Raw genomic sequence first — 24,090 nt, 5'->3', positions numbered from 1 at the left:
TGAGCTCACTGCTTCCCTAAAGGATGTGCCCCTACAAAGCATGCCATGATGAATTCCTATGAGCTCAGCACAATGCTTTCAAAGTGTTGCAGGAGCCCCTTGCTTCTCTGAAGCACTCATTGAGGTGCTACAGCAGCTCCAGAAAGGGGCAACAAAGCTGGGGAAGGGTCTGGAGAACAGAGCTGGTGAGGAGCAGATGAGGGTCCTGGGGTGGCAAAGCTGAGGGACCCAGGTGGCCAAGAAGGCAAACAGCATCCCAGCTTTTATCAGCAATAGTGTGGCCAGCAGGACCAGGGCAATGATTTTCCTCCTGTACTCAGCATTGGTGAGGCTGCACCTTGAGTGCTGGGTTCAGTTTTGGGTCCCTCACTCCAAGAAGGACATTGAGGAGCTGGAGCAGGTCCAGAGAAGGACAACAAAGCTGGGGAAGGGTCTGGAAAACAGGGCTGGTGAGAAGCAGCTGAGGGAACTGGGGTGGTTCAGTGTGGAGAAGAGGAGGTTGAGGGAACACCTCATTGCTCTCTACAACTCCCTGAGAGGAGGTTGGACCCAGGTGAGGCTTGGTCTCTTCTCCCTAGTGACAAGTGATAGAACAAGAGTACAAGAGGAAATGGCCTCAAGTTGCACCAGGGGAGGTTTAGGTTGGGCATTAGAAGAAAATTCTTCACTGAAAGGATTCTCAAAGACTGGAGCAGGCTGTCCGGGGAGGTGGCTGAATCCCCATCCCTGGAGGTGTTTCAAAGAGGTAGAGATGTGGTGCTGAGGGACATGGTTTCGTCCCAGCCATGGTAGAGACAGAGAATGGTCAGACTTACAGATCTTAAAGGCCTTTTCCAACCTGAACAATTCTATGAACCTATGAAAGTGCCTAGAAAATTGTCCAAAGAAGGTGTAGAAACAGCTGTGCTAGAGGAGTCCTACAGGCCCAAGCTCATGTACACATCACAGCTGATTTCTGATTCAGAGACTCAGTGAGAGAGATCAATATCAACGAGTCTCAGAGCATCCTTTCCCTTGATGTCACTAGGAGTGAAAACATCATCTTAGACAGTTCTAAAATCTGTTGGCTACTCAAAGAAAGCTCCCAATTAACAGGAGACAGAACCCCCAGGATGTGTGGGGAGAAAGAGACAAGCAAGCAAGCAATGTGCCTTCGTCTGGTCAGGTTATTACTACTTGTGAGCTCCTTCCAGCAGAGACAGGAAAGTGTAGATGAAAAAGAAATGAAGACACAGCAATGAATGAATCCAGGTGACAGAAGCAGGATTGATGCTCAGAGCAGAATGGGGACAGAAGAAATATATTCAAGGACAGGAGTCAGAGACAGCAACGTCCTGAGAGTTGTAGACTCAGGGGAAAGATGGAGAACAAAAGACAAAGGAAAAATAAATCTTGCCAGGTGGCAGTTGTCTGGTTATGGCATTTGAATAAACTGCAGCCCAGTGAGGTTAGAGGAAACATCCACACAAGAGGTCCTGGTGGCACTCCCCTGGCCAGCACCGAGCGTGGATGTTATTTGCACTACAAGTGCAGATAACCTGCGGGTCCTAAACGCTTTCCACCATTTCCTATGCAACCTCTGCAAACACATCCCTAAGTGGCAAGCAGACTTGCATAGATGAAACCCAGCCAGAAGGTTGATCATTACCAGAAAGAAGTAAGCCAGGAATTGGAATCTATATCCTAAAGCTCCAAACACACCCAAGAGGTGGCCGGGTGTTGATGGTAAAACTGGAAGCCAAATGTTTACTCCTGCTATTACGTGCGTGCTGGATGCCAATTTGCCTAGCAACTACTCTGCAATTTGTGAGAGACTAATGAAATACAAACAGTTTATGTGTGGGAGCAGGAGCAGAACCTAGTTCTAACTGCTCCTGCGTGCAAGGCCTGAGTACAGCAGAAGGCAAAGCAAACCACTGAACTTCAAGACTGTGGTGATTCAAACCTGGACACTATCAGAAATGATTGAAGACCACAACGCTCCAGTGCCACCTCAGTGCCTTTCTAATGGGTTTTCCTTTGCAGACCAGCAAGACTCACAGACTCAGCATTCCCTTTTTCCTTCCCAAGTGTTTCCTTGTTTGGGTAAAATGAGAAAGACTGCATGGGTGCCTTCAGCCCTGCTGCTGGAGAGGAAAGTGCAAACACTACAACAACAAACAGTTCCTCACTGACCATGTTCTATCCATGGAGCTGATATCAAGCAGCTTTTGCAATGAAAGAATTCCTCAGAGCACAGACCCTTCAACTAGTTATTGATAACATTCTCTCTCCATGGTTTACAGCTTGATCCAACCCATACAACCTCACACAAGCCTGGATCTGAAGCTTGTGAAGGGGAGATTTAGACTGGAGATTAGGAATAAATTCTTTCCAGTGAGGGTGGGGAGACACTGGAACAGATTGCCCAGGGAGGCTGTGGATGTCCCTCCCTGGAGGTGTTCAAGGCCAGGTTGGAGGAGGGCTTGAGCAGCCTGGGCTGGTGGGAGGTGTCTCTGCCTGTAGCAGAGAGGTTGGAACTGGATGATCTTTAAGTTCCCTTCCAACCCAAACCATTCCAGGAATCTATAAACTGTGCTGACAATATGGATTTCCTTCTTTCCCCTCAAGAAAACTGTTTGCTACTTCAGAGGACTACTAGCCTCACAAATAAGGAGCTGAAGCCTTTAGCTTTGTGACGTTCCTGAATGTAGACATTTATTCCCCTGAACATTTCCATTGGGGAAATGTCATAGTTAAGCACAGCAGGAACCCCTGCAATATAAAATTTGCACATCTACCTTCTCCAGGTCTGTGGATGTGCAAAGAGCATTCTAACAATCCTCTGTCTTGATTTTGCTGTCTTTTTACACCTTCCAGTGCACGAGCTTTGAACAAGTAGAAAAGCCTGCTTTTATTTTCCAAATAACTAATACCCAAACCCACTCTTACAGATACTTAGAACAGGAAGATGCAACTCCATGGCCCCTTGCAGTGTTGACTCACCACCAGCTACTGACCACCTGATGTGAAAACCTGCTAATCTCATCATGCCTCTACTTCCACCTAGTCACCAGCCACAAGCAGCAACAACTTGCTGACCTTGCAAGTTGACACTGCAGGACTAAGATTCAGCACAGTGACAGCAATAGTGATGACTAACCTGTGGTGATCATTAATTGAGGCAAACTGAGGTCAATACACACCTTAAGTTCAAGAACATAAGGTGAGACTCTGGAACAGGTTGCCCAGGGAGGTTGTGGATGCCCCCTCCCTGGAGGTGTTCAAGGCCAGGTTGGATGAGGCCTTGAGCAACCATCTCTAGTTGAGAAGCATCCCTGTGTATGGCAGGGGGTTGGAGTAGACAATCTCTAAGGTCCTTTCCAACCTGAGCCATTCTAGGATTCTATTATATGCACTAATTTCAAGATACACAACTAGAAATGCAATTAATCTTGGCTGAGCCACAACTGAAAATAGCCCTCTGAGCTCTCCACTGACAGATGCATGCTACAAAAGACTTCTCTTTACAATATCAGTTGTGTAAATTCTCTGAATTTCTTGATATAGGCACAGAGGGAAAATTTATTGACTGAAAGAGTTGTCAGGGATTGGAACAGGCTGCCCAGGGTGGTGGTAGAGTCACCATCCCTGGAGGTCTTAAAGAGATGTGTGGCCATGGCACTTTGGGACATGGTGGTGTTGGGTTGATGATTGGACCCAATGATCTTAGAGGGCTTTTCCAACCAAAACAATTTTATCATTCTATCATTCACAGTTCTGTTTCTGTTTTCTCCCCAAGTTTGTAGATGTGGTTTCAGCAACCAGCACAGCTGTACTGCCTCGCTGTACTGAGAGGTTGGTCCTCATGATTCAACATTTCATTTTTAACTAATGCTGATGGGACCAACATGATCAACTGTTTCCATCTCAGTTATAAATATTTATGCTTGGAGAAGGCAATCTTGTACACTTTCAGTCATCATCCCAAAGCGTTTTACAAATTGATTTTTTGTTAACCTTGGTAGGAAGCAACCAAAGCGCAAAGTTAAACCTTGGGTCACAGAACAGGTCAGTGACAGTCACACACAAAGAACTACAGAGCAGGGGGTGTTGGAAGGGACCTTGGGAGATCACCCAGTCCAACCCTCCTGCTCCAGCAGGGTCACCCACAGCAGCTTGCCCAGGATCACAATGACCAGGGAAGGGTGGAATCCCTCCAGAGAAGGAAACTCCACAACCTCTCTGGGCAGTCTGCTCCAGGACTCCAGCACCTTCACACCAAGGAATTTTTTCCTCATGTTCAGAAGGATCCTCCTGGGTTCCAGTTTGTGCCTATTGCCCCTTGCCCTGTCACAGCACACCACTGAAAAGAGTCTGGCCCCAGCCTCTTGCCCCAAACTCTTTAGCTCTTGCTGAGCACTGCTCAGATCCCCTCCAGGGCTGCTCTTCTCCAGGCTCAACAGCCCCAGGGCTCTCAGCCTTTCCTCCTCACAGAGATGCTCCAGGCCCCTCAGCATCTTTGTAGCCTGTGCTGGACTCTCTCCAGTAGTTCCCTGTCTCTCTTGAACTGGGAAGCCCAGAAGTCAATGTACTTCCCTACTCTAAGCTCTCCCTTCCCCATGCCACAAGACCATGCAGCAATGGAGTGATGAAACACAGAAGGTGAATAACTAGGTGAGCAAGCCAGGATAGGTAGCAAAGATTAAGCTGAGCCTCTGCCAACTTATTCTGCTTCCACCCCCCCACCCCCAGGAATGTTTCAACACATTAAACCCCTGCACCTTGGACCACTCAGGTTAAGAGAGCTTGCCCAGCTGGTGCATGCTCTTGGGAGCTCTCAGGGAAGCTTGCTCTTTGCAGCTGGCACACAAAGTTTGCTCTCTGAAGGAGCAAACCTGCTGTAGTCTGCAACTACTTGCAGTGTCATGGCTATTTAACAACCACCCCCTCATTAGGCTTGGAGGTTGCTACTCTAGAAAGACCACCAAACACCTCCAGAGATAGAGGTGTGCCATTCAGGAAGATGAATTCAAACAAAGAGGGTGGAAATAAGGATGCCCTAACACTCACTCTGTTAGTAGTTGCTTGAAAAAAAATCCCCCAATGCTCATTAATTAGAAACCTTTGGATTGATTTCTTTAAACAATTAGCAGCAGTCTGAGAGGTACTGTCCAAGGGGAGGAGGAAAGATGTGACAGGGCTGCTCTTGTGAAGACATTACAGAGTGAAGAACTCCACAACAGACCTCCAGCTGAACCAGAAGGCTCCAGCACAGTGCTGCAACCTGCAGAAGTTTGAACTAAAGGCCATGTTGGTGTCTGAGTTTGGAACTCTGGCAACAGAAACTGCCAAAGCTCTGGAACAGTGCTGACCTGCCTAATTCATGGCATCTCCTTGGAGGTCTACCAAGGCTTACTCACAACTGCCAATAAAGGTCAGGGGTGGTCTGGGCATTCTCCTAAGTAATTCTTTGCTCTTGATGCAAAAGAAACCCTTAGCAACCCAAAAATAAAAAAAAAAAATAAAATGCCAGTGTCCTAACTGGATCCAAGTGTGTGAAATTTAATTTCCCTGAGGGCTGAGAGTGAAGATTGGGTAAGAAAACTGGGACACGAATGGATTGGTTCATATGAAAACCTGAAACAGCCCTGGGCAGAAATTTGGAAGTATTGTGAAATACTGTATAAGAAGAATCCATCTTCATCTGCAGGGAGTAACTCAAGATGGGAGATGGAGCAACACAAACAGCTACCCCAAAAGTTTCTCCAAAGAAAGGTCTATAATGAAATCTTCCTATTCCAGGGTGGGAAATCCAGGATGTGGCAAATCCAATGCCATGGTGTCCACGATGGACTTGGACAGAACTAATTAATAGTCCAGGTGCTTTGAACCTATGAGAAAGACAACACTGCTGATATTGCTGATAGAGAGATATCAGACAGCTGATACTCATATGATCAAAGCTAAACACCTTCCCAGGGAGTTCTGATAGGCAGCTGAGTGCCTGGTGCACAATGACTTTTGGTAGATACCACACAGACAGCATTAAGGCTGAGAAGACACAGGAATGCTGACTCCAAGCAAAGAGTTCAAGCCTGCTGCAAGACAATAATGCACTGGAAGAAGGAGAGAAGGCTGCTCAGGGTCCAGTATCAGAACTAGCAGGCCTGTGCTCCCTCTCCTTGTAATCATGAATCCTACAACCTCAACCTATTTTCCACAGACCCTCTGGTGACCACAGGGAGCAGTGGGACAAGCATGGACGTGCCTCAGCTCTCAGGGGAGTGGGGGTTTCTTTGGCAGAGCCTCGTCTTGTGTCCATCTTCCCTGGACTAGAAATTCAAGTTTTTTTCTGAGCAGTGAAAAGTGTCCAGAAAGATCCTATTTTTTTTTTTCATCTGCATTTGCAAATAAAAGTATTTTTAGGATCTGGAGAACAGAGCTGGTGAGGAGCAGCTGAGGGAACTGAGCTTGTTTAGCCTGGAGAAAAGGAGGCTGAGGGGAGACCTCATTGCTCTCTACAACTCCCTGAAAGGAGGTCAGAGCCAGGTGGGATTTGGTCTCTTCTCCTTGGTAACAAGTGACAGGACAAGAGGAAATGGCCTCAATTTGCACCAGGGGAGGTTTAGGTTGGATATTAGAAGAAACTTCTTCCCTGAAAGGGTTCTGAAAGACTGGAACAAGCTGCCCAGGGAGGTGGTTGAATCCCCATCCCTGGAAGTGCTTCAAAGAGGCAGAGATGTGGTGCTGAGGGGGATGGTTCAGCACCAGCCTTGGTAGTGCTGGAGAACGGTTGGACTTGGTGGTCTTAAAGATCTTTTCCAACGGAAATTATTCTATGATTCTGTGAAAATAATAATAATAAAATTATTCCACTGAGTTCTTTAACAGATAATTTCAGTGTTTCCAGGCATCATCCTGCAAATCTGGCAGCTTGAAGTAAACCAAAAGCTGTTGGGAAGAGGAAGGCACAATCTAGTTCAAACCAGAACAAATTCCAACCCCATAAAACTCATCTCAGAAGAGAAATTATTTCTTTGGTTGATTCACATGGACACATGGGTAAGTACTGATGAATGCTGGAGAAACAGGAGGAACAGTCTTTGCATGGGTGAATGCCTCAAGGCCAAGAGTCTCAGTGGAGACTGCACAAAAGGACACCTGCCCCTTCCTTAGGCATTTAAAGAAAATCACCATCTCTCTTAGCAGACTGACCTAATCTTGGTAGATAAACTGATTCTAATTTCCTTTTCTTGAAGCCTAAGCCTGGCAAATTGTATTGTTCAGCTGCATGAGACCACCTTTGAGCCATGGTCTCACTGGTGGCTTCAGAGAACCTGAAGCCTGCTGATAAGAAAAGAATCATATGGGATCTTCCTTGTGAAAACACCAAGTTCTCCTTGGTCTGGAATGGAACTGGGCTCCTTTGACTTCTTTGCTGGTGGGCTTTTCAAGGAATTTAGGGTTGGGTTTGGGTTTTTTAGCATCATTTTAGCTTCAGAATTTAAAGTTCTAGGATTGCTCAGTTCAAACCCCTTATCAGACAAGCTGTTGGATTGCTTCAAACACAGACAGGCTCTGATTCCTTGGGATCTTCAGTCACAAGAGCCCCCTCAATGGTCATCCCACAGCAAAGGGCAAGGCCTCAGCATCAGTAGCCAGATGCTGTTAGAGTCTCACCTGGGTTTCTCTGGAGGAAGGAATGGATGCAGCAGGCACTTTACATATCAAGTCACAAACCAGTTTTGGGGATCTAAGAAAGGAGTGCTGGAAAATGATCCCTGCAAGCTACAAGTCTTTACCTGATAGCATTTAAGGAAGCCTTTTTTTTTTTTTTTTTTTAGAGTACTCGCTCCAACTCCTACTCTACTACTGTTCAAGAAGGAGAAAAAAGGGAGAGGTACAAGATGAGAGGCTACTGAACCCAAAAGGAGAAGGAAGAGCACACGTGCTCCCAAGCAGAGACTGCTCTATCAGGAGAGGTCTCCTTTACAGCAACAGGTCACAGTGACTCCAGAGCTGCTGGTTTGGATATCACCCTTTCAATCTCACAAAGAAAGATGACTCTGGTACCTGGCCCACAGATGAAAGGTTCCTTTTAGGCTTCTGGCCCTCAGACTACATGTAATACGAGTCAGAAGCCTAATGACTTTCATGTCTCAACCTGTTAGATGCTGCAGCCTGCAACCTATGCCTTGACTCATCCCTGGAGCAGTGCTCTTTCAGGCAAGATAATCAAGACCTTCTTTTTCACAGACAGAAAGCTTCAGGAGGCTTCAGCTCACCCCATGATGTCTATGAGACCCTGCCTTGGTTTTGATCTCATTCACATGCGTGGTATCAGTAGAAAAGAAAACATGGAGCAACACTGACCAAAGCCTTGAATTCAGTAACACTAACAAAGTCAGGCTGTAGGTACAGACTGACTGGGTCAAGCTCTGAGCAATAATTTAGATTGAAGTTCACATATTACTGGAGAATTTGTACCCAGCACACATCAGACAATCACAGAATGAATCACAGTATGGTAGGGGTTGGAAACCACCTCCAGAGATCATCAAGTCCAACCCCTCTGCCAAAGCAGGATCACCCAGGGCAGGTCACACAGGAACACATCCAAACGGGTCTTGAAAGTCTCCAGAGGAGACCTCCCTGGGCAGCCTGCTCCAGAGCTCCAGCACCCAAACAGCAAAGAAGTTTTTCCTTTCATATATCCACACACACACAAACCTCAGTGGAAAAAGAAGTTAAAGTGATATCTTACAGACAAAACCCCAAACTACTCTATCATGATTGCTTCATGCCATTGTCTTGACATTCAAAGGAGTTCAGTAATTGCTCTTTTTGAAGTTGCTAACGGGGGGGAGGGAGGGGGGTGGGGAAAGAAAGAAAGAGAGAAAGAAAGAAGGACAGAAAGAAAGAGCAAGAAAGAATAGCAGGAAAGAAAAAGAAAGAAAAAGAGAAAGAAAGAGAGAAAGAGAGAAAGAAAGAGAGAAAGAGAGAAAGAAAAAGAGAAAGAGAGAAAGAGAGAAAGAAAAAGAGAAAGAAAGAAAGAAAGAAAGAAAGAAAGAAAGAAAGAAAGAGAAAGAAAGAAAAAGAAAGGAAGAAAGAAAGAGAAAAAGAAAGAGAGAAAGAGAAAAAGAAAGAAAGAGAGAAAGAGAGAGAGAAAGAGCAAGAAAGAAAAGCAGAAAGAAAAAGAAAGAAAAAGAGAGAAAGAGAAAGAAAAAGAAAAAGAAAGAAAGAGAAAGAAAGAAAAAGAAAGAAAGGAAGAAAGAAAGAGAAAAAGAAAGAGAAAAAGAAAGAAAGAGAGAAAGAGAGAGAGAAAGAGCAAGAAAGAAAAGCAGAAAGAAAAAGAAAGAAAAAGAGAGAAAGAGAAAGAAAAAGAAAGAAAAGCAGAAAGAAAAAGAGAGAAAGAGAGAAAGAGAGAGAAAGAAAGAAAGAGCAAGAAAGAAAAGCAAGAAAGAGAGAAAGAGAGAAAGAGAGAAAGAGAGAAAGAGAGAAAGAGAGAAAGAGAAAGAAGGAAAGAAAGAAAGAGCGAGAAAGAAAAAGAGAGACAGAGAGAAAGAAAGAGAGAAAGAGAGAAAGAAGGAGAGAAAGAAAGAAAGAGAAAGAGAGAAAGAGAGAAAGAAAGAGAAAGAAAGAGAGAAAGAAAGAAAGAATGAAAGAAAGAAAGAAAGAAAGAAAGAAAGAAAGAAAGAAAGAGAAAGAAAGAAAGAAAGAAAGAGAGAAAGAAAGAAAGAAAGAAAGAAAGAGAGAAAGAAAGAAAGAAAGAAAGAAAGAAAGAAAGAAAGAAAGAAAGAAAGAAAGAAAGAAAGAAAGAAAGAAAGAAAGAAAGAGAAAGAAGGAGAAAGAAGGAGAAAGAGAGAAAGAGAGAAAGAAAGAAAGAAAGAAAGAAAGAAAGAAAGAAAGAAAGAAAGAAAGAAAGAAAGAAAGAAAGAAAGAAAGAAAGAGAGAAAGAAAGAAAGAAAGAGAGAAAGAAAGAAAGAAAGAAAGAAAGAAAGAAAGAAAGAAAGAAAGAAAGAAAGAAAGAAAGAAAGAAAGAAAGAAAGAAAGAAAGAAAGAAAGAAAGAAAGAAAGAAAGAAAGAAAGAAAGAAAGAAAGAAAGAAAGAAAGAAAGAAAGAAAGAAAGAAAGAAAGAAAGAAAGAAAGAAAGAAAGAAAGAAAGAAAGAAAGAAAGAAAATCAATCTGAAGTTCTGGAAGTAGCTGGGAATTCCAGGTTCTAATAGCTGCACTGAAAATATGCACTCATGAAGGGGTTCAAAAGACACTTCCTGTCAGAACTGAAGCACAAACGCATGTCAGAACAACTTGAAACAGAATGACTGCACCTCAAGAGTTTGGGTTTTCTTTAAATTATGTCTGAAGAGCTTTAAAATGTTTAATTTATTAAACTGGCTTTGATACTACAGGCAGAGCTTCCACTTTCAAGTGCTACGACGGTTCAGTCGAACACGGAATACATTAAGTTTAAATTCCAGTGCCACCATACACTCTTAGAAAAGACATTTTGAGTGCTTCTTCACTGAAAAAAAAAGCAATATGCTGCCCCAGTGAATCTGCCATTGAAGCAGAAGCTGCTTGTCTTAGCCAAAGCCTCTCACACTGCACACACACCAGCTGCAGACACTATCTCTACTCCAGCTAGTGAAAAAACACAATGTAAGCACAACTCCCTAGTGGCTCAACATGAGCAGGTCCTGAAACAAGTTCTCCAAAATAACAGATTGGGGTTTTAGAGAACAGTTCAAGTGTTTTCCAGACACTGATTCAATCTCTCCTGGCAGGGCTGTGCTTTGGCATGGCTTATGTTCAGATGGAAGTTCTTGTATTCCAGGTTTGTGCCCATTTCTGCCTGGCTTCCACTTCCCCCTGCCTGGTTTTCCTCGAGGAAGCTGTCATAAGGAAGGCCATGTGCCCAGCTCCTTCTCTTTCTTATTCCTATATGTAATGTTCCCTTCCTCTAGCCTTGCCAGCTCCTGGTGTCAGAGGCACCACTCCAGTCCCACCTAAGATTGTGTAGGCAGCACCACAGAGGCAGTGAAATCCACAGCTTACACCACCACCACATCCCATCAAGCGTGCCTTGTACCCTTTGGAAAGGCAAGGGATGAAGAAACTCCAAAACTTCCTCCAAGTGGAAAGACCATGAAAGTAACACCACCTTCCTTCCAGAGCAGGATCAGGTGCTGAAGGGCAAGGTATAAACTAACACTGTGCACACACTCAGCACCTGCTGATGCCTAACTCCTGGAATTCCAGTAGCTCTGCACTGTTTATCTGCTGTCACCACCACGTAATAGCCACACGTGGTGTGCTCAGTGTTGTGGAACACTGTTGTCCTCTTAGAGCTCCACTCTAAGTTCATAGATTCATAGAATGGTTTCAGTTGGAAAGGACCTTAAAGATCATCCAGTTCCAACCCCCTGCCATGAGCAGGGACACCTTCCACCAACCCAGACTGCTCAAGGCCTCATCCAGCCTGGCCTTGAACACCTCCAGGGAGGAGGCATCCACAACCTCCTTGGGCAACCTGTTCCAGTGTCTCACCACTCTCACTGGAAAGAATTTCTTCCTAATCCCTAGTCTAAATCTCCCCTCTTCCAGCTTCATTCCATTGCCCCTCATCCTATCATTACAATCCCTCCCCAGCTCTCCTGCAGCCCCCTTCAGGTACTGGAAGGCTGCTCTAAGGTCTCTGCAAAGCCTTTTTCAGGCTGAACAGCCCCAATTCTCTCAGCCTGTCCCCATACTCTACTTAGGCATGCAGATGTTTTGCATCTGCTTAACACCAGTGAGGTACCAGAGTCCCAAACGTTTCATTCAGAAGGTGTTGTGAGAGTTAAGAGCCTAATTACCTGAAAACTACTACGATTCTATAAAAAGCATTCAGTTCATGCTGTCCTATATTATTTCTTCCATACAACCTCGCCTTTACCTCAAGTGACACCTCTGAGATCACACCTTGAGAGTCCAGGAGAGCAGTGACTGTTCCAAAAGAAACAAAACAACTACCCCAACACCCCCACCTTTGGACTTAAAAGCAGTATCGCTACAGGTTTTGAATGTAATAAACCACAGAACGGGTGCCCTGGCAGAAAACCAGAATTCTAGCTGCTGGAAAGTGAAGTGCTCTTCACTCTCAACTTCATTTTAGTTACATCCACGTGGGATTTGCAGGAGTGCCACTTGTCTGAAACACAGTGGAGAAGAGAAAGGAAAGTCAAGGCTCTGCCCTCCCGCAAACGAAGAAACCTAATTTCCTTTTTGAAACAAAAAAAGGCACTAAATGCATCATCCTGAGACAGCCCCAGGAGGTCCAAGCACGGAATGGAAGCAAAGGAGTTGCCAAAGACATGCAAGAAGAAGCTTTTGAAAGTTACCTGGAATCAGGATATTTTGTAAGCGTGGCCAAGCTGCTGGTGTACATGTGCCCACCCACGTCAATGTGAACTGGTGCGTTGGATTTTGTGAGCTGTGCTGGAGTGGGGATGCCTTGATTGTTCAATGGAGATGCAGGGGATCTAGTGATCAGAGGTCTTGACATATTGGGCCGACTGTCCTGTGAAGAGAGAGACCTGGGTTAATGATCTCCTTCGTAAACCTCACAGAAACCCACAGTCTGGAGTCAACAGCACCCTCTCATCGTCTCGCCTGGTGATTTTTATCTTGGCAAAGCACAGGCAAATATTTGGCACTTTTGAAAATCCATCCAGCTCTACAGAGTCCTGCCTGGCACCGTGGGGCTGTGACAAACCCCACAAAGCAGAATCCACCTTCAGTGAAACAACTTCCTCCTGAGCACTGCTGTGACAGAGGACCCATACAAAAAAAAAAAAAAAATCAAAAAGAGCTCATTCTCGTATTTAAGATCAGATAAAGGCTCTGACAGAAAGAGCTGCAGACAGAAAGACCAAGAACAATTAGCGTTTCCCTTAATTAAGGACGACCCCAGGTAGATTCCCTGAGCCTTCCCAAGCCCTCAGCCGCTGCCACACGGTCAGAACAGAGATACAAACCCTCAACTCCTCCATCCTGCACACTCTTCTCCGGAATTCCCAATTCACATAGCACGGGAACGGAAGCAGAAACACCTGGACTAGTCAACTGCTCATGGACTGCAGACCACTGGACATCGACAGCCTTTGAGAGAGACATTTTCCATTTAAAAAGTTCGACGTATGGCGACGCGTGCCCCGGGGCGCCCCGCAGAGCCCGCAGCTCCCACAGCCTTCCCCGGCGGGAGCCGATGCCCTGCTGCCGACCAAGCCAACTTTTAGTCACAAAGGCAGAGATGGAAACGCCAGCAAAGAGCAGAGCCAAGGCTGCGTGCGGCGGGTGGGGCAGGGCAGGGCAGGGCAGGGCGAGCTGCTGGAGCCAGTAAGGCAGGCTGGGGATTAAAATAGACGAGCGCTTGAGAGCGGTTTGGAGGAGACGACAGCCCCGCTTTCCACTGGAGGAACGCTCCAGTGCGGCTGGAATCTCATCTGGGGGATGCCCTGAGAACTAAAAGCCTTTGCAAATGACTCAAGTTTTACATTTAAAAGGTAAGCAAAGCAGCGAGAAGTCAGAATACACTTCAGCACAAAACTCTCTTTGTTCTTTCGACACGTTTTTGGTTGTTTTTTTTTGTTGTTGTTGTCGTTTGTTTTCAGCTGCAGAAAGGTGATGGGGTCCTTGTAAACAGCACAGAATGGTAGGGGTTGGAAGGGAGCTTGAAAGATCATCCAGTCCAACCCTCCTGCCAGAGCAGGATCACCTAGAGTAGATCACACAGGACAGCATCCAGGCAGGCTTTGAATGTCTCCACAGAAGGAAACTCCACAACTTCTCTGGGCAGCCAACCTGGCAGAAGCAGAGCCATGACCACGAGAGTGAGTTATGAGGTACTGGGACTAGCAAAGTCCACCCCCAACACCGTTTCTCCATTTTTTCAGGGCTGTTAAACCATAAAGGCAAGAGGAGCCAGGTAAATGTCTAACTGAAATGATTTACAGACCAAGGTTGCACAATAAATCCCAGGAACACGTAACAAAAGGCATCCATAAACCACAAGGTACTTAACTAATTTTCTTCCATACACAAAAGCCAGCTTAGGTTCAAATACTGAGAAAAACGAAAGGCATGGACTGAAAACCCCTAGATTAGGTGTTGTGGAGGGGCAGGGTTGGATTTCTCCTGCTCCTTTCTAAGCAGAAGTTAATATAAATCTGCAGAAATACCATCCTTGCAATTGCTTGAGGAGCTGCCTGCAGCGCAATGGAGGCAAGTCCAGGCAAAATAAGGTACACACGCTATGCAAAACCAATGTCTGCTGTAAATGCTATGTGGTACAACCACCACCCAAGATGCTACTGATCTGCAGGGTGATATTTAAGTAAAATAACGAAGAAGAAGAAGAAGAAAAAAATAAAAAACAACTGGGAAGGTGAAAATAAGAAAGCAAGGAACGATACAAACTGGGGAGGGGAGGGGGAAAGGCAAAGCAAAGCACATGTTGGATGGTTAGCAGGAGGAAAGCAGTGGCTATGAGGAAGGGAATGCATTTCAGTGCTTGAAAGCAGACAAAGAGTTTGAAAATAAAAAATAAAATTAAATAAAAATCATCAACAAGGGTTGAAACTGAAACAAACAAAAAAATAAATTCTATAACTTCACTGAGGAAGGCATCACCACCTTCCCTAGCAGGCTTGTCTCTGGCAGGAAAGCCCAGCTCTGTTGCAACTGAGCAGACTGCAGCAGCACCCAGTCTGTAAGAGCTTTTCAATTGGACACATTCTCCTGTACACCCTGCCTGGGGCTGCTAGGCAGCAAATGAACAGATTTGCAGGGTTAATATTGTAGTTAGGCTGGGACCTCATTCAGCACAGCCTCAGATGCTAGAAGAATGTGTAGTATGAACACCACTGCCAGGAAGGGAGAGAGGTCAAAGGCAAAAGATAAAAGCCCCCAAGACCCTCAAACTAACCATAAGAAAAGGGAACCAGTTTCCAAACCCAAGATATAACCCAGCTGCCCTTTACACAGTTTACAAGATCACAGGATGTTAGGGGTTGGAAGAGACCTCCAAAGATCATCAAGTCAGGTTCACCTAGAGAAGGTCACACAGGAATGTGCCCAGATGGGTTTTGAATGTCTCCAGAGATGGAGACTCCACCACAAGCTCACAGGATGTTAGGGGTTGGAAGGGACCTCCAAAGATCATCAAGTCCAACCCCCCTGCCAGAGCAGGATCATAGAATCCAGCACAGGTCACACAGAAACATCCAGATGGGGCTTGAATGTCTCCAGAGAAGGAGACTCCACAACCTCTCTGGGCAGCCTGTTCCAGTGCTCTGAGACCCTCACAGTGAAGAAGTTCCTCCTCATGGTGAGGTGGAACCTCCTGTGCTGGAGTTTCTATCCATTGCCACTTGTCCTATCCCAGGGTGCAACTGAGCAGAGCCTGTCCCCTCCCTCCTGACCCCCAGCCCTCAGATATTTATAAACATTTTTTAGATCCCCTCTCAGGCTTCTCTTCTCCAGACTAAACAGCCCCAGGGCTCTCAGCCTCTCCTCATAGGGCAGTGCTCAGTCCCTCAATCATCCTTGTAGCCCTCTGTTGGACTCTCTCCAGTAGATAGATAGTAGTAGATTTACCTCCTGAAACACCCAAGCAATGGAAATGCTTTCCAATAAAACCCTTTTGCTATCTTATTTCACCCTCTTTCAACATTCCCCCTTCAAGTTACCTGCATTTATTGTGCCTCAAGAAACAAGACATCTGCTCAGTGCTTAGATATTAGCTGCAGTGATGCAAACCTTGCTCCAGCCTTAGCTCACCCAGCACATTTCCCTGAGTAAAGCCAGTTCACTCAGTGCTTTGGAGACCACCTTGAAATTAAGCACTGCTATATTCCTAGATGAAATTAAAGCAGAAGTGGGATGCAGAGAACTGGGAGCTTAAGAAAATCCCAGTTTCTTTGATGTGGTGCAACCCACTAGTGAAACCACACCACCGTAGAATTGTTTTGGTTAGAAAAGGCCTTTCAGAACCTTGAGCCCAACCTTTATCCAACTTTACCAATGGGTCTGGTGTGAAGAGCTCTCTGGCATTCAGCAGGTCAGAGATGAATCATTGCATGCATTAAATCACTGCATGGATCAGCAATGGAAAGGGTAAGAGAGGGGTAAACAGTCTCTCTGAAGAGAGGCTTGTGTTGGGTCATTGCAGACATGGAAGTGAAGAAGCTTAGGTAAAAAGTGGTAAGAACAAGGCACTGCTGGTAAATTCAGCTTCTACCACCTAAAGTGGTTACAAATATAATTCCTGAGAAACAACCATAGAAGAGGAGAAGAGAACCACAGAAACTAAACTCAGGAGGATCCAGCAGGCTAAAGAGAAGAGCTGATGACAAAAAGATGGAAAAAGGTCTTTCAGAAGCCTTTCTTGGTGTGTGTGGTGTCAGGCAAGTGAGACCTGCACCATGGAAGGGTTTATAGAGCCAAGGTTTACAGCTCAGCCCTGGCTGTTCCCACATGGGGGACAACAGAAGTTGTCATCTGCCTCAGGAACCTCACCAACTGTATTCATGAGTGGGACACGAAGCACAGCTAGGCTGGATGAGCAGCAACCTTCTGATCTATCAACAGCTCATTGGTCACTTGCTACCTTTTATTCTCAAACATTTTAATATCTAACCTATAAAAAAAAAAAAAAAGAATAAGTAAGGACAGGAAATCCCAGGATTTACCAAAGCTGGGGGGTCCAAAATTCTTCAAATACCCAGTGACAAATTTTTCATTATTAGCACTCAAAGATATTTTATTTCCCAATGAGTTTAAAAACCAAAAGTGCTCTGGTGTCCAATCAGAACGAATTTGTTATTGGAACTACCTATATAAAAGTGCTCCAATCCATGCACTGGGCAGGTTTAAGGCATTTAGGTCATATAAAATGTCTCAGTTTTGGTCCAGCATGCAAAAGCACTGCTCTGTTAGAGCAGTTTGAGGCTCCTCCACTTTCTGACTGCATTTGAAGGAGTCTTTCAACAACAAGCACTTGGTAGGTCCAAGTCTGAATGTATCTGACCCTGCTTCTCATTCTCTGCCCCAGACAAGCCCTCCTGTAAAGCTCCACAGAAGCAAACACAGCTCTGCCTGAAGTTCTGCTCCCTGGGATTTACAAAACTCCTCATGCTACATAATTCATTATAGAATCATAGAATCAGTCAGGGGTGGAAGGGACCACAAGGATCATCCAGTTCCAACCCCCCTGCCGTGGGCAGGGACACCTCACACTAGATCAGGCTGGCCAGAGCCTACTAAAGGGGGTTCAGGATCATGGAGGAGAGCTTTCAGATCACTTCTTCTCCCTGCCTTTTTCTTCTACACCACCTTCTCCCCAACTCCCCTCAAGGACATTGCTTCCATTCCGAGCAAGCCTTTACATCTAGGCTGAAAAACCACAGTGGCTGTAGGGCTGACATGCACCCATGCAACTGCTCTGCCAAAGAAAAGCAACACAGGGACCAGGCCACTCTTCTGGCAGCAAGTGGAAGACCTAAGAGCTATCTGAAGAGCAAGAGCTGTCAGTGTGCTGCTAAGTGTACAAAGATCAGAGAGACAGGAGGCTTCCTCCTCCCCTCAGAATATTTGCTCGCCTTAGCCTGCTGTGATCAGCAGTGGCTTCAGAAGTGTTATTTACACTCTGTGGTCAAGCAAAGTCATCCCAGCTCCCTTCTTAAGCCAGAAAACCTTGACACAAGCCATGCCACTGCAAGACAAGCCCAGCTCGCTCACAGAGGGACCGACACTCAAGTACAAACCATCTCCTTGACTCACTGGACTGTGAGGATCATTTTAGGTGACAGGTCAGGACACTGCTGGCTTAGGTTATTACAGCCAACATCTTCCCTGTGAGCCAGCTCAGCTCAAGCAGCTGTATATATGTGCAACAGGGACACATGCATGTGGCTGTAGCCTTGTATCACAGTCTCCAAGTATCAGATGCTCCCTGTCCAAGGAATGTTGACTGCTGAGAAACTTAAAGTTACAGATTTCTAACTCTCTTGGATTACAGCAAGAGTGGTAGGGGTTGAAAGGGACCTCTTGGATCATCAAGTCCAACCCCCCTGCCAAAGCAGGATCACCTAGGGATGGCTGCACAGGAATATGTCCAGGTGAGCCTTGAAAGTCTCCAGAAATGGAGATTCCACCACTTCTCTGGGCAGCCTGCTCTAGTGCTCTGCCACCCTGAAATTAAAGAAGTTCCTTCTCATGCTTAGATGGAACCTCTGATGTTCACGTTTGTGCCTGTTACCCACTGTCCTGTCAGTGGGCACCACTGAATAAAGCCTGGTCCCATCCTCCTGACACCCACCCTTTGAGCATTGGTCAGCACTGATGAGATATCCCCCTCCAGTCTGCTCTTCAGACTTACAAAGCCCCAATTCTCTCAGTCTTTCCTCCTTAAGAGAGATGTTTCAGGCCCCTCAGCATATTAGTGGCCCTGTGCTGGACTCTCTCCAGTAGTTCTCTGTTTTTCTTGAGCTGAGGTGCCCAGAACTGCACACAGTACACCAGGTGTGGTCTCACCTGGGCAGAGTAGAGGGGAAGGAGAACCTTCCTCGACTTGCTGACCATACTCTGATGCACCCCAGGATGCCTTCTTGGCCACAAGGGCACATTGCTGGTTCATGGTCATCCTGTTGTCCATATTCTCTCTAAGGGCAGATGAGGACAAGCTTATCTTACCTAGTCCAGACCTTAGAAACAATAACCATGCAGTGATTTCTTCTAAAGCCTCCAATCTGCTGGCACTCAGTGTCTTCCACGACAGAAAGCCACGTGAGAGATGTTTCTCCTCACAAAACCCTGGAGCCCAGGAACAGCTGGCAACAGCAGTCAGCACACACCACCTCCACCAGAACAGTCTCCTCTGAACACATACCACCCACTGTATGGAGAATGAATCCAAACAAACTTCAGAAGCTGGAGACAAATCCCTTTTCCTTCAGTACAAAGAAGAAATCACTCAAGCCTCATGGACTACCTGAAGGGAGGTTGTAGCCAGGTGGGGGTTGGGCTCTTCTCCCAGGCAAGCAGCAGCAGAACAAGAGGACACAGTCTCAAGCTGTGCCAGGGGAGGTCTAGGCTGGATGTTAGGAGGAAGTTCTTCACAGAGAGAGAGATTTGCCATTGGAATGTGCTGCCCAGGGACGTAGTGGAGTCACCATCCCTGGAGATGTTCAAGAGGAGCCTGGATGAGGCACTTGGTGCCATGGTCTGGTTGATTGGACAGGGCTGGGTGCTAGGTTGGACTGGAGGATCTCAGAGGTCTCTTCCAACCTGGTTGATTCTATGATTCTGTGACAGCTACAGGCCCAACCCTGCAATAAGCAGGAGGCTGATGCTTGGGGAAGGTGTCTGTGGGATGTGGCAAAACCCAGACCAAGTCCCTCATTCAAACCAGGACCTTTAGGAAGACTCTCAGATATGTCTCCTGCACCAGTGTTCCCATCTTGAGGATGCACTTTCTCAAAACAAACAGTTCATTAAAGAGCAAACACAAAATAATCACAGTCATGTCTCACCACAACACTTAACCAGGTACCCCCTCCCCTCCCCCCCCCCCCAGCTTCTTTCTGGATTCAGCAAAAACAGGCACCACAACAAAGAGGCTGGAGAAGGCCTTTATTCAACATCAACAATATCAGTCCAGCACAAACAGCACTTCTGGAAGGTGCAGCAGCAGGCAGAGATAGGTGTTTGGGAAGCCCAAGTGCTTGTCCTGCTTGGAAGGGGAAAACCCCATCCTAGGCACCTCTGTGGGCTGGTGATGTCCTCACACAAAATTCTCTGGCCATGGCCATGGCAGGCTGCATCCACTGATGACACCAAGCTGTGCTGGTCCCTCAGAGCACTGCAGGGAGGTCAAAGATGACCACATGCACCACACAGAGTGCAAGCTGCATTTTGGTCTCTTATGGCACATGTGCCATGGTGGTGCTTTCTCTTCACCTTCACTCTGAAGAAGCCAGAAGCACAAAGAAGTTGCAAACCCTCTGCACATGTGAGCAGATCCATGTTCCTTTGCTTCTTCACCCTTGGACTGATGGCTGGGGGCTGTCTGAGGGCATGGTTGGGCTGCACTGGTGCCACTGGGTCTGCAAAACAAAGCAGCAGCAGATCATTTTCCCCAGTGACCATCTCCTCACCTTTTGCCTTTCACCACCACAATCCACCTGCCCTTCCCCTCACAGCTGGGAGCTGTATGACTGCTGACTCTGAACATCCACCAACTATGTTTGTGAAGCAAAACTCCACTGCAATTCTGCTTGAGTGCCACAGGAGACAGAGGCCCAAAACACTGGCAGCTGCCATAGTAAGCTGGGACACCAGGTCTCCCAAGGCTCAGCAGCAGCACCAGAATTGTTATTTTGGAGGAAAAGCCTCATTTTCAATCCAGAACGTCTGCCAACATGTGACAAAAGGTCCAATTATTCTGTGCAAGACAGTCAAATGCAATGGAGAGCTTGAGAAGCAGAAAGGTATTGGCACAGAATGCATCAGGTTGGAAGGGACCCTCAAAGGCCATCTTGTCCGGCTCCCCTGCAGTGAGTAGGGACATCCCCAACTACATCAGGTTGCTCAGGGCCCCATCAAGTTTCACCTTGAATACCTCCAGGGATGAGGCTTCCACCACCTCCCTGGGCAACCTGTTTCAGTATTTCCATTACCTTCACTGTGAAGAACTTCCACCTAATGTCCAACCTGAATCTCCCCTGCTCCAGTTTCAGACCATTGCCCCCCAGCCCATCACTACAAGCCCCTTCTCAACAGCCCCTCCCCAGCTTTTCTGTAGGTCCCTTTCATTTCATGCTGCTGGAATGGTGTTTTCCTGAGAGGCTGAGGCACCCAAGCCAGCAGAACACCTACCAAGCAGCCCCACATTGAACCTATTAGTGAGTTTTGGGCAATTTCTCATATTAATAAAAGATAATTAATATTTTCATTAATATCACATTTGCCTTATTATTTTTTTTTCATAATCATAGAATTGTCAGGGTTGGAAGGGGCCTCAAGGATCAGCCAGTTCCAACCCCCCTGCCATGGGCAGGGACACCTCACACTACAGCAGGTTGCTCACAGCCACATCCAGCCTGGCCTTAAGAACCTGCAGGGATGAGGCTTCCACCACCTCCCTGGGTCCCAACCAAGCAGCTGCTCAATGCAGCACCACAAGTGCCATGCTGGCAGCACTCAGGATGATTTGCAGCAATGCATTTTAGCAAGGTGGATGTGCCAAGGCTTCCTGAGACAGAGACACCCAGAGGGGTCCATCACAGCCAGGGTGTAAGGTACAGGCCATCACGAAATGAAAACTTATCTAAAACCCCTTCCTGGGGCTGCCAGGAGCTGTGGCAGGCTGGCTTCTGTATCCTGCAAGAGGCCACACAGAGACCAAGCCTACCAAGGTGAAAATGGACCTCTTGTCACAGCAGAGAACATAGCAGTGGTGAGCACTTACCTGATGGGACAATTTCAACTGCTACATCCTCCTTGTCCCAGAGGCACTGTGACCCCCAGGCCCCTCGAGATGGAGGTCCCTGGCTCCATGTCCTGCTTGCAGTCTTCTCCCCCTTGAGATGCTGGAGCTGCTGAGCATGCACACCTGGCTCAGTGCTCAAGTGCTGGAGAGTTTGTGGTTGTGCTTCCTGGGTAGAACAAGCCTTGATGGGACTTCAGCAGAGCTGAGAAGGACCTAGGATAAATGTCACAGGTGCAGAGAACCAAATGGAAGGCAAGGGGCTGAGGGAAGCCAGGTGTCTGTGCTGGATGGAGAAAGCTGCCTACCTGGAGATGCAGGGCAGTTAAAAAAGCCCTTGGAGAAGAACTTGAAGACACTTTGAGAATTCCAGTGCCCTGTAGCTGAGTCTGCAGCACACAGCAAACTTCAGCAGGAACAGCTCTAACCACACCTTAATCAGAAGGTGGCCACTGGGAATTGAGAAAGATCTCTAATTGACTGGATTAAAAGGATTTAGAGATAAGGGCAGGAGTCAAATGAGGACATGTGCTTCTACCATCGTGGCAGCAAAGGTGAGTCCAAAACCTGGGAATGGTCAAGCTTGCAGAGACAGGATGCATCTCCTCAAGTGCTTACAAACTTCCCTCAAAATTCCCCTAAGCCTGGAAGCTGCAGACAAAAGTAAAATCTCTCCCTGGAGAGATTCCACCCATCTGTACTCCTTAGGGAAGATTAACTCAGCCCTTGGCTTCTTTGGGTAAGCAGTGCTGAGGCCACCCCCAATGTTTCCACTCATTACATTCAGGCCCTGCAAGTGAAGCTCTGTTCTTCTGCACTGCCTACCCATTTGGCCAAGCAAGAGGTAAATGTGGCTGCCAGGAACTCAACTCCAGTCCATAATTCCAGCAGGATCTTTGGCATCCATCCCACACCCACCACACCACCGCCAAAACCCCACGCATCCCTTGGGGGTCCAGCCCAGATTCACCACCCCCAAGCCAGTCCACACCCTTCCCTTCCACCAGCCACACTGCCTTTCCTGATGGAGGCAGACAGCTTCTGAGGCCTTCAGATGTGCTGATTCCAGCCTTGCTCAGGAAAGCAGCAGTTTAGTTTACAAGCAAAACCGGATTGGAGAGCTGCTCCCAATTACGGCACGGCACACCGCTGCCCACCTGGCACTGGGCAACCACAGGGTGCTCACTCCAGCAGGCAAAGCCATCCCCTAACCATGCTGCAGGACCCAGTGTTTAGACACAGGACACTGGACTGAAGGGCAACAGACCTGCTGTGCTGCTTATTAGGAAGAAACTTGTGACAGTGAGGGTGCTGAGACACTGGAGCAGGTTACCCAGGGAGGTTGTGGATGCCCCTTCCCTGGAGGTGTTCAAGGCCAGGTTGAAAGAGGCCTTGGGCAGCCTGCTCTAGTGGAAGGTGTCCCTGCCTGTGGCAGGGGGGTTGTATCTTCAAGGTCTCTTCCAACCCAAACCATTCTATGACCTTGAAGACTTTGATTCTACCAGAATCATAGAATGGTTTGGGTTGGAAGGGACCTCAAGGCTCAGCCAGTTCCAACCCCCCTGCCATGGGCAGGGACACCTCACACTACAGCAGGTTGCTCACAGCCACATCCAGCCTGGCTGCAAAAACCTCCAGGGATGAGGCTTCCACCACCTCCTTGGGCAACCTGTGCCAGTGCCTCACCACACTCATGGGGAAGAATTTCTTCCTAACATCCAATCTGAATCTTCCCATTTCTATTCTTTCCCTATGACAGGAGCCAACTGTATACCTGGCCCTTCAGGCCACTTGTTCCACCAGAAGCTTGTAGATTCTGCACCAGCTTCTACTCAAACCAGCCACAAAACTGATTTAGGAGTGGCCAAAAGGAAGCAGAACTCCCCAGCCTGAGCCTTCTCTAACTGGACACAGCCCAGCACAAAGCATTTCATGACATGCATCAAGCACCTTAGTGACCCTCAGCCAACCTTCCTTATTCTCACAGGTTTAAGGAGGACCCTGCCAGATGTTGCAGAAACTACTGCAAGCCAGCAAGTGCCAAGAGGTCCCTTGGTCTCAGCAGAGAAAGGCTGCAGCCATTGTGGGCACTTTTCCCAAAATTAAAAATAAAGGAAAATAAAGGAAATGCTATTAAAAGGATGAGCAGCCCCAGGGAAAGAGGCTGCCAGGTCTGAAGTGCCTTCAGCAGCTGACACAAAAGTCTTTGCTTGCTGCTGCTGCCCTGAGGAGAGTTTCATTTACTTGCCTTAAACCTGAAAATAGGTTGCTTTTTCTTCTCTTCCCTCCATCAGATCTCAGGTAGCAGAGACAACACAAATTCACCTGCACTTGCCCAAGAAAGCAAGCACACAAAGAGACCTTCACCTTAGGACAAAGGACAGAGGTGACAGACCAGTTCTCCTCTGTAAAAGGCTCCATTCATTGCAGCCAGCAGCACTGCTCCAGACACCTTGGACCATCTCATCCCTGCCCCAGCTCCTTAGCAGGCAACATGCCTATGTCCTCTGGGGCTCTATCCAGAGCTGGGACCCCCTCCCTGAAAGAGGCATCTGCTCAGGCAGCTCTCTCCAGTCCCTGG

At 47.0% G+C, this 24,090-nt stretch overlaps 1 protein-coding gene across 1 annotated transcript in view; it reads right to left on the bottom strand.

The window, feature by feature from the left end:
• KCTD1 (potassium channel tetramerization domain containing 1) overlaps nucleotides 1-13,014 on the bottom strand; it is a 46,231-nt gene extending 33,217 nt beyond the window's left edge. Inside the window, exons 1-2 of the mRNA XM_054394725.1 lie at nucleotides 13,000-13,014; nucleotides 12,364-12,542 (exon numbers count right to left, since the gene is read on the bottom strand). Of these exons, the coding sequence (XP_054250700.1) occupies nucleotides 12,364-12,542; nucleotides 13,000-13,014 (194 nt within the window). The remainder of the gene's footprint in view (nucleotides 1-12,363; nucleotides 12,543-12,999) is intronic.
• Nucleotides 13,015-24,090: the final 11,076 nt, after the last annotated feature.

The sequence above is a fragment of the Indicator indicator genome, chromosome 31 (genome assembly GCF_027791375.1).
Source record: "Indicator indicator isolate 239-I01 chromosome 31, UM_Iind_1.1, whole genome shotgun sequence".
NCBI lineage: Eukaryota > Metazoa > Chordata > Aves > Piciformes > Indicatoridae > Indicator > Indicator indicator.
This window is presented reverse-complemented; position numbering and strand designations above follow the sequence as displayed.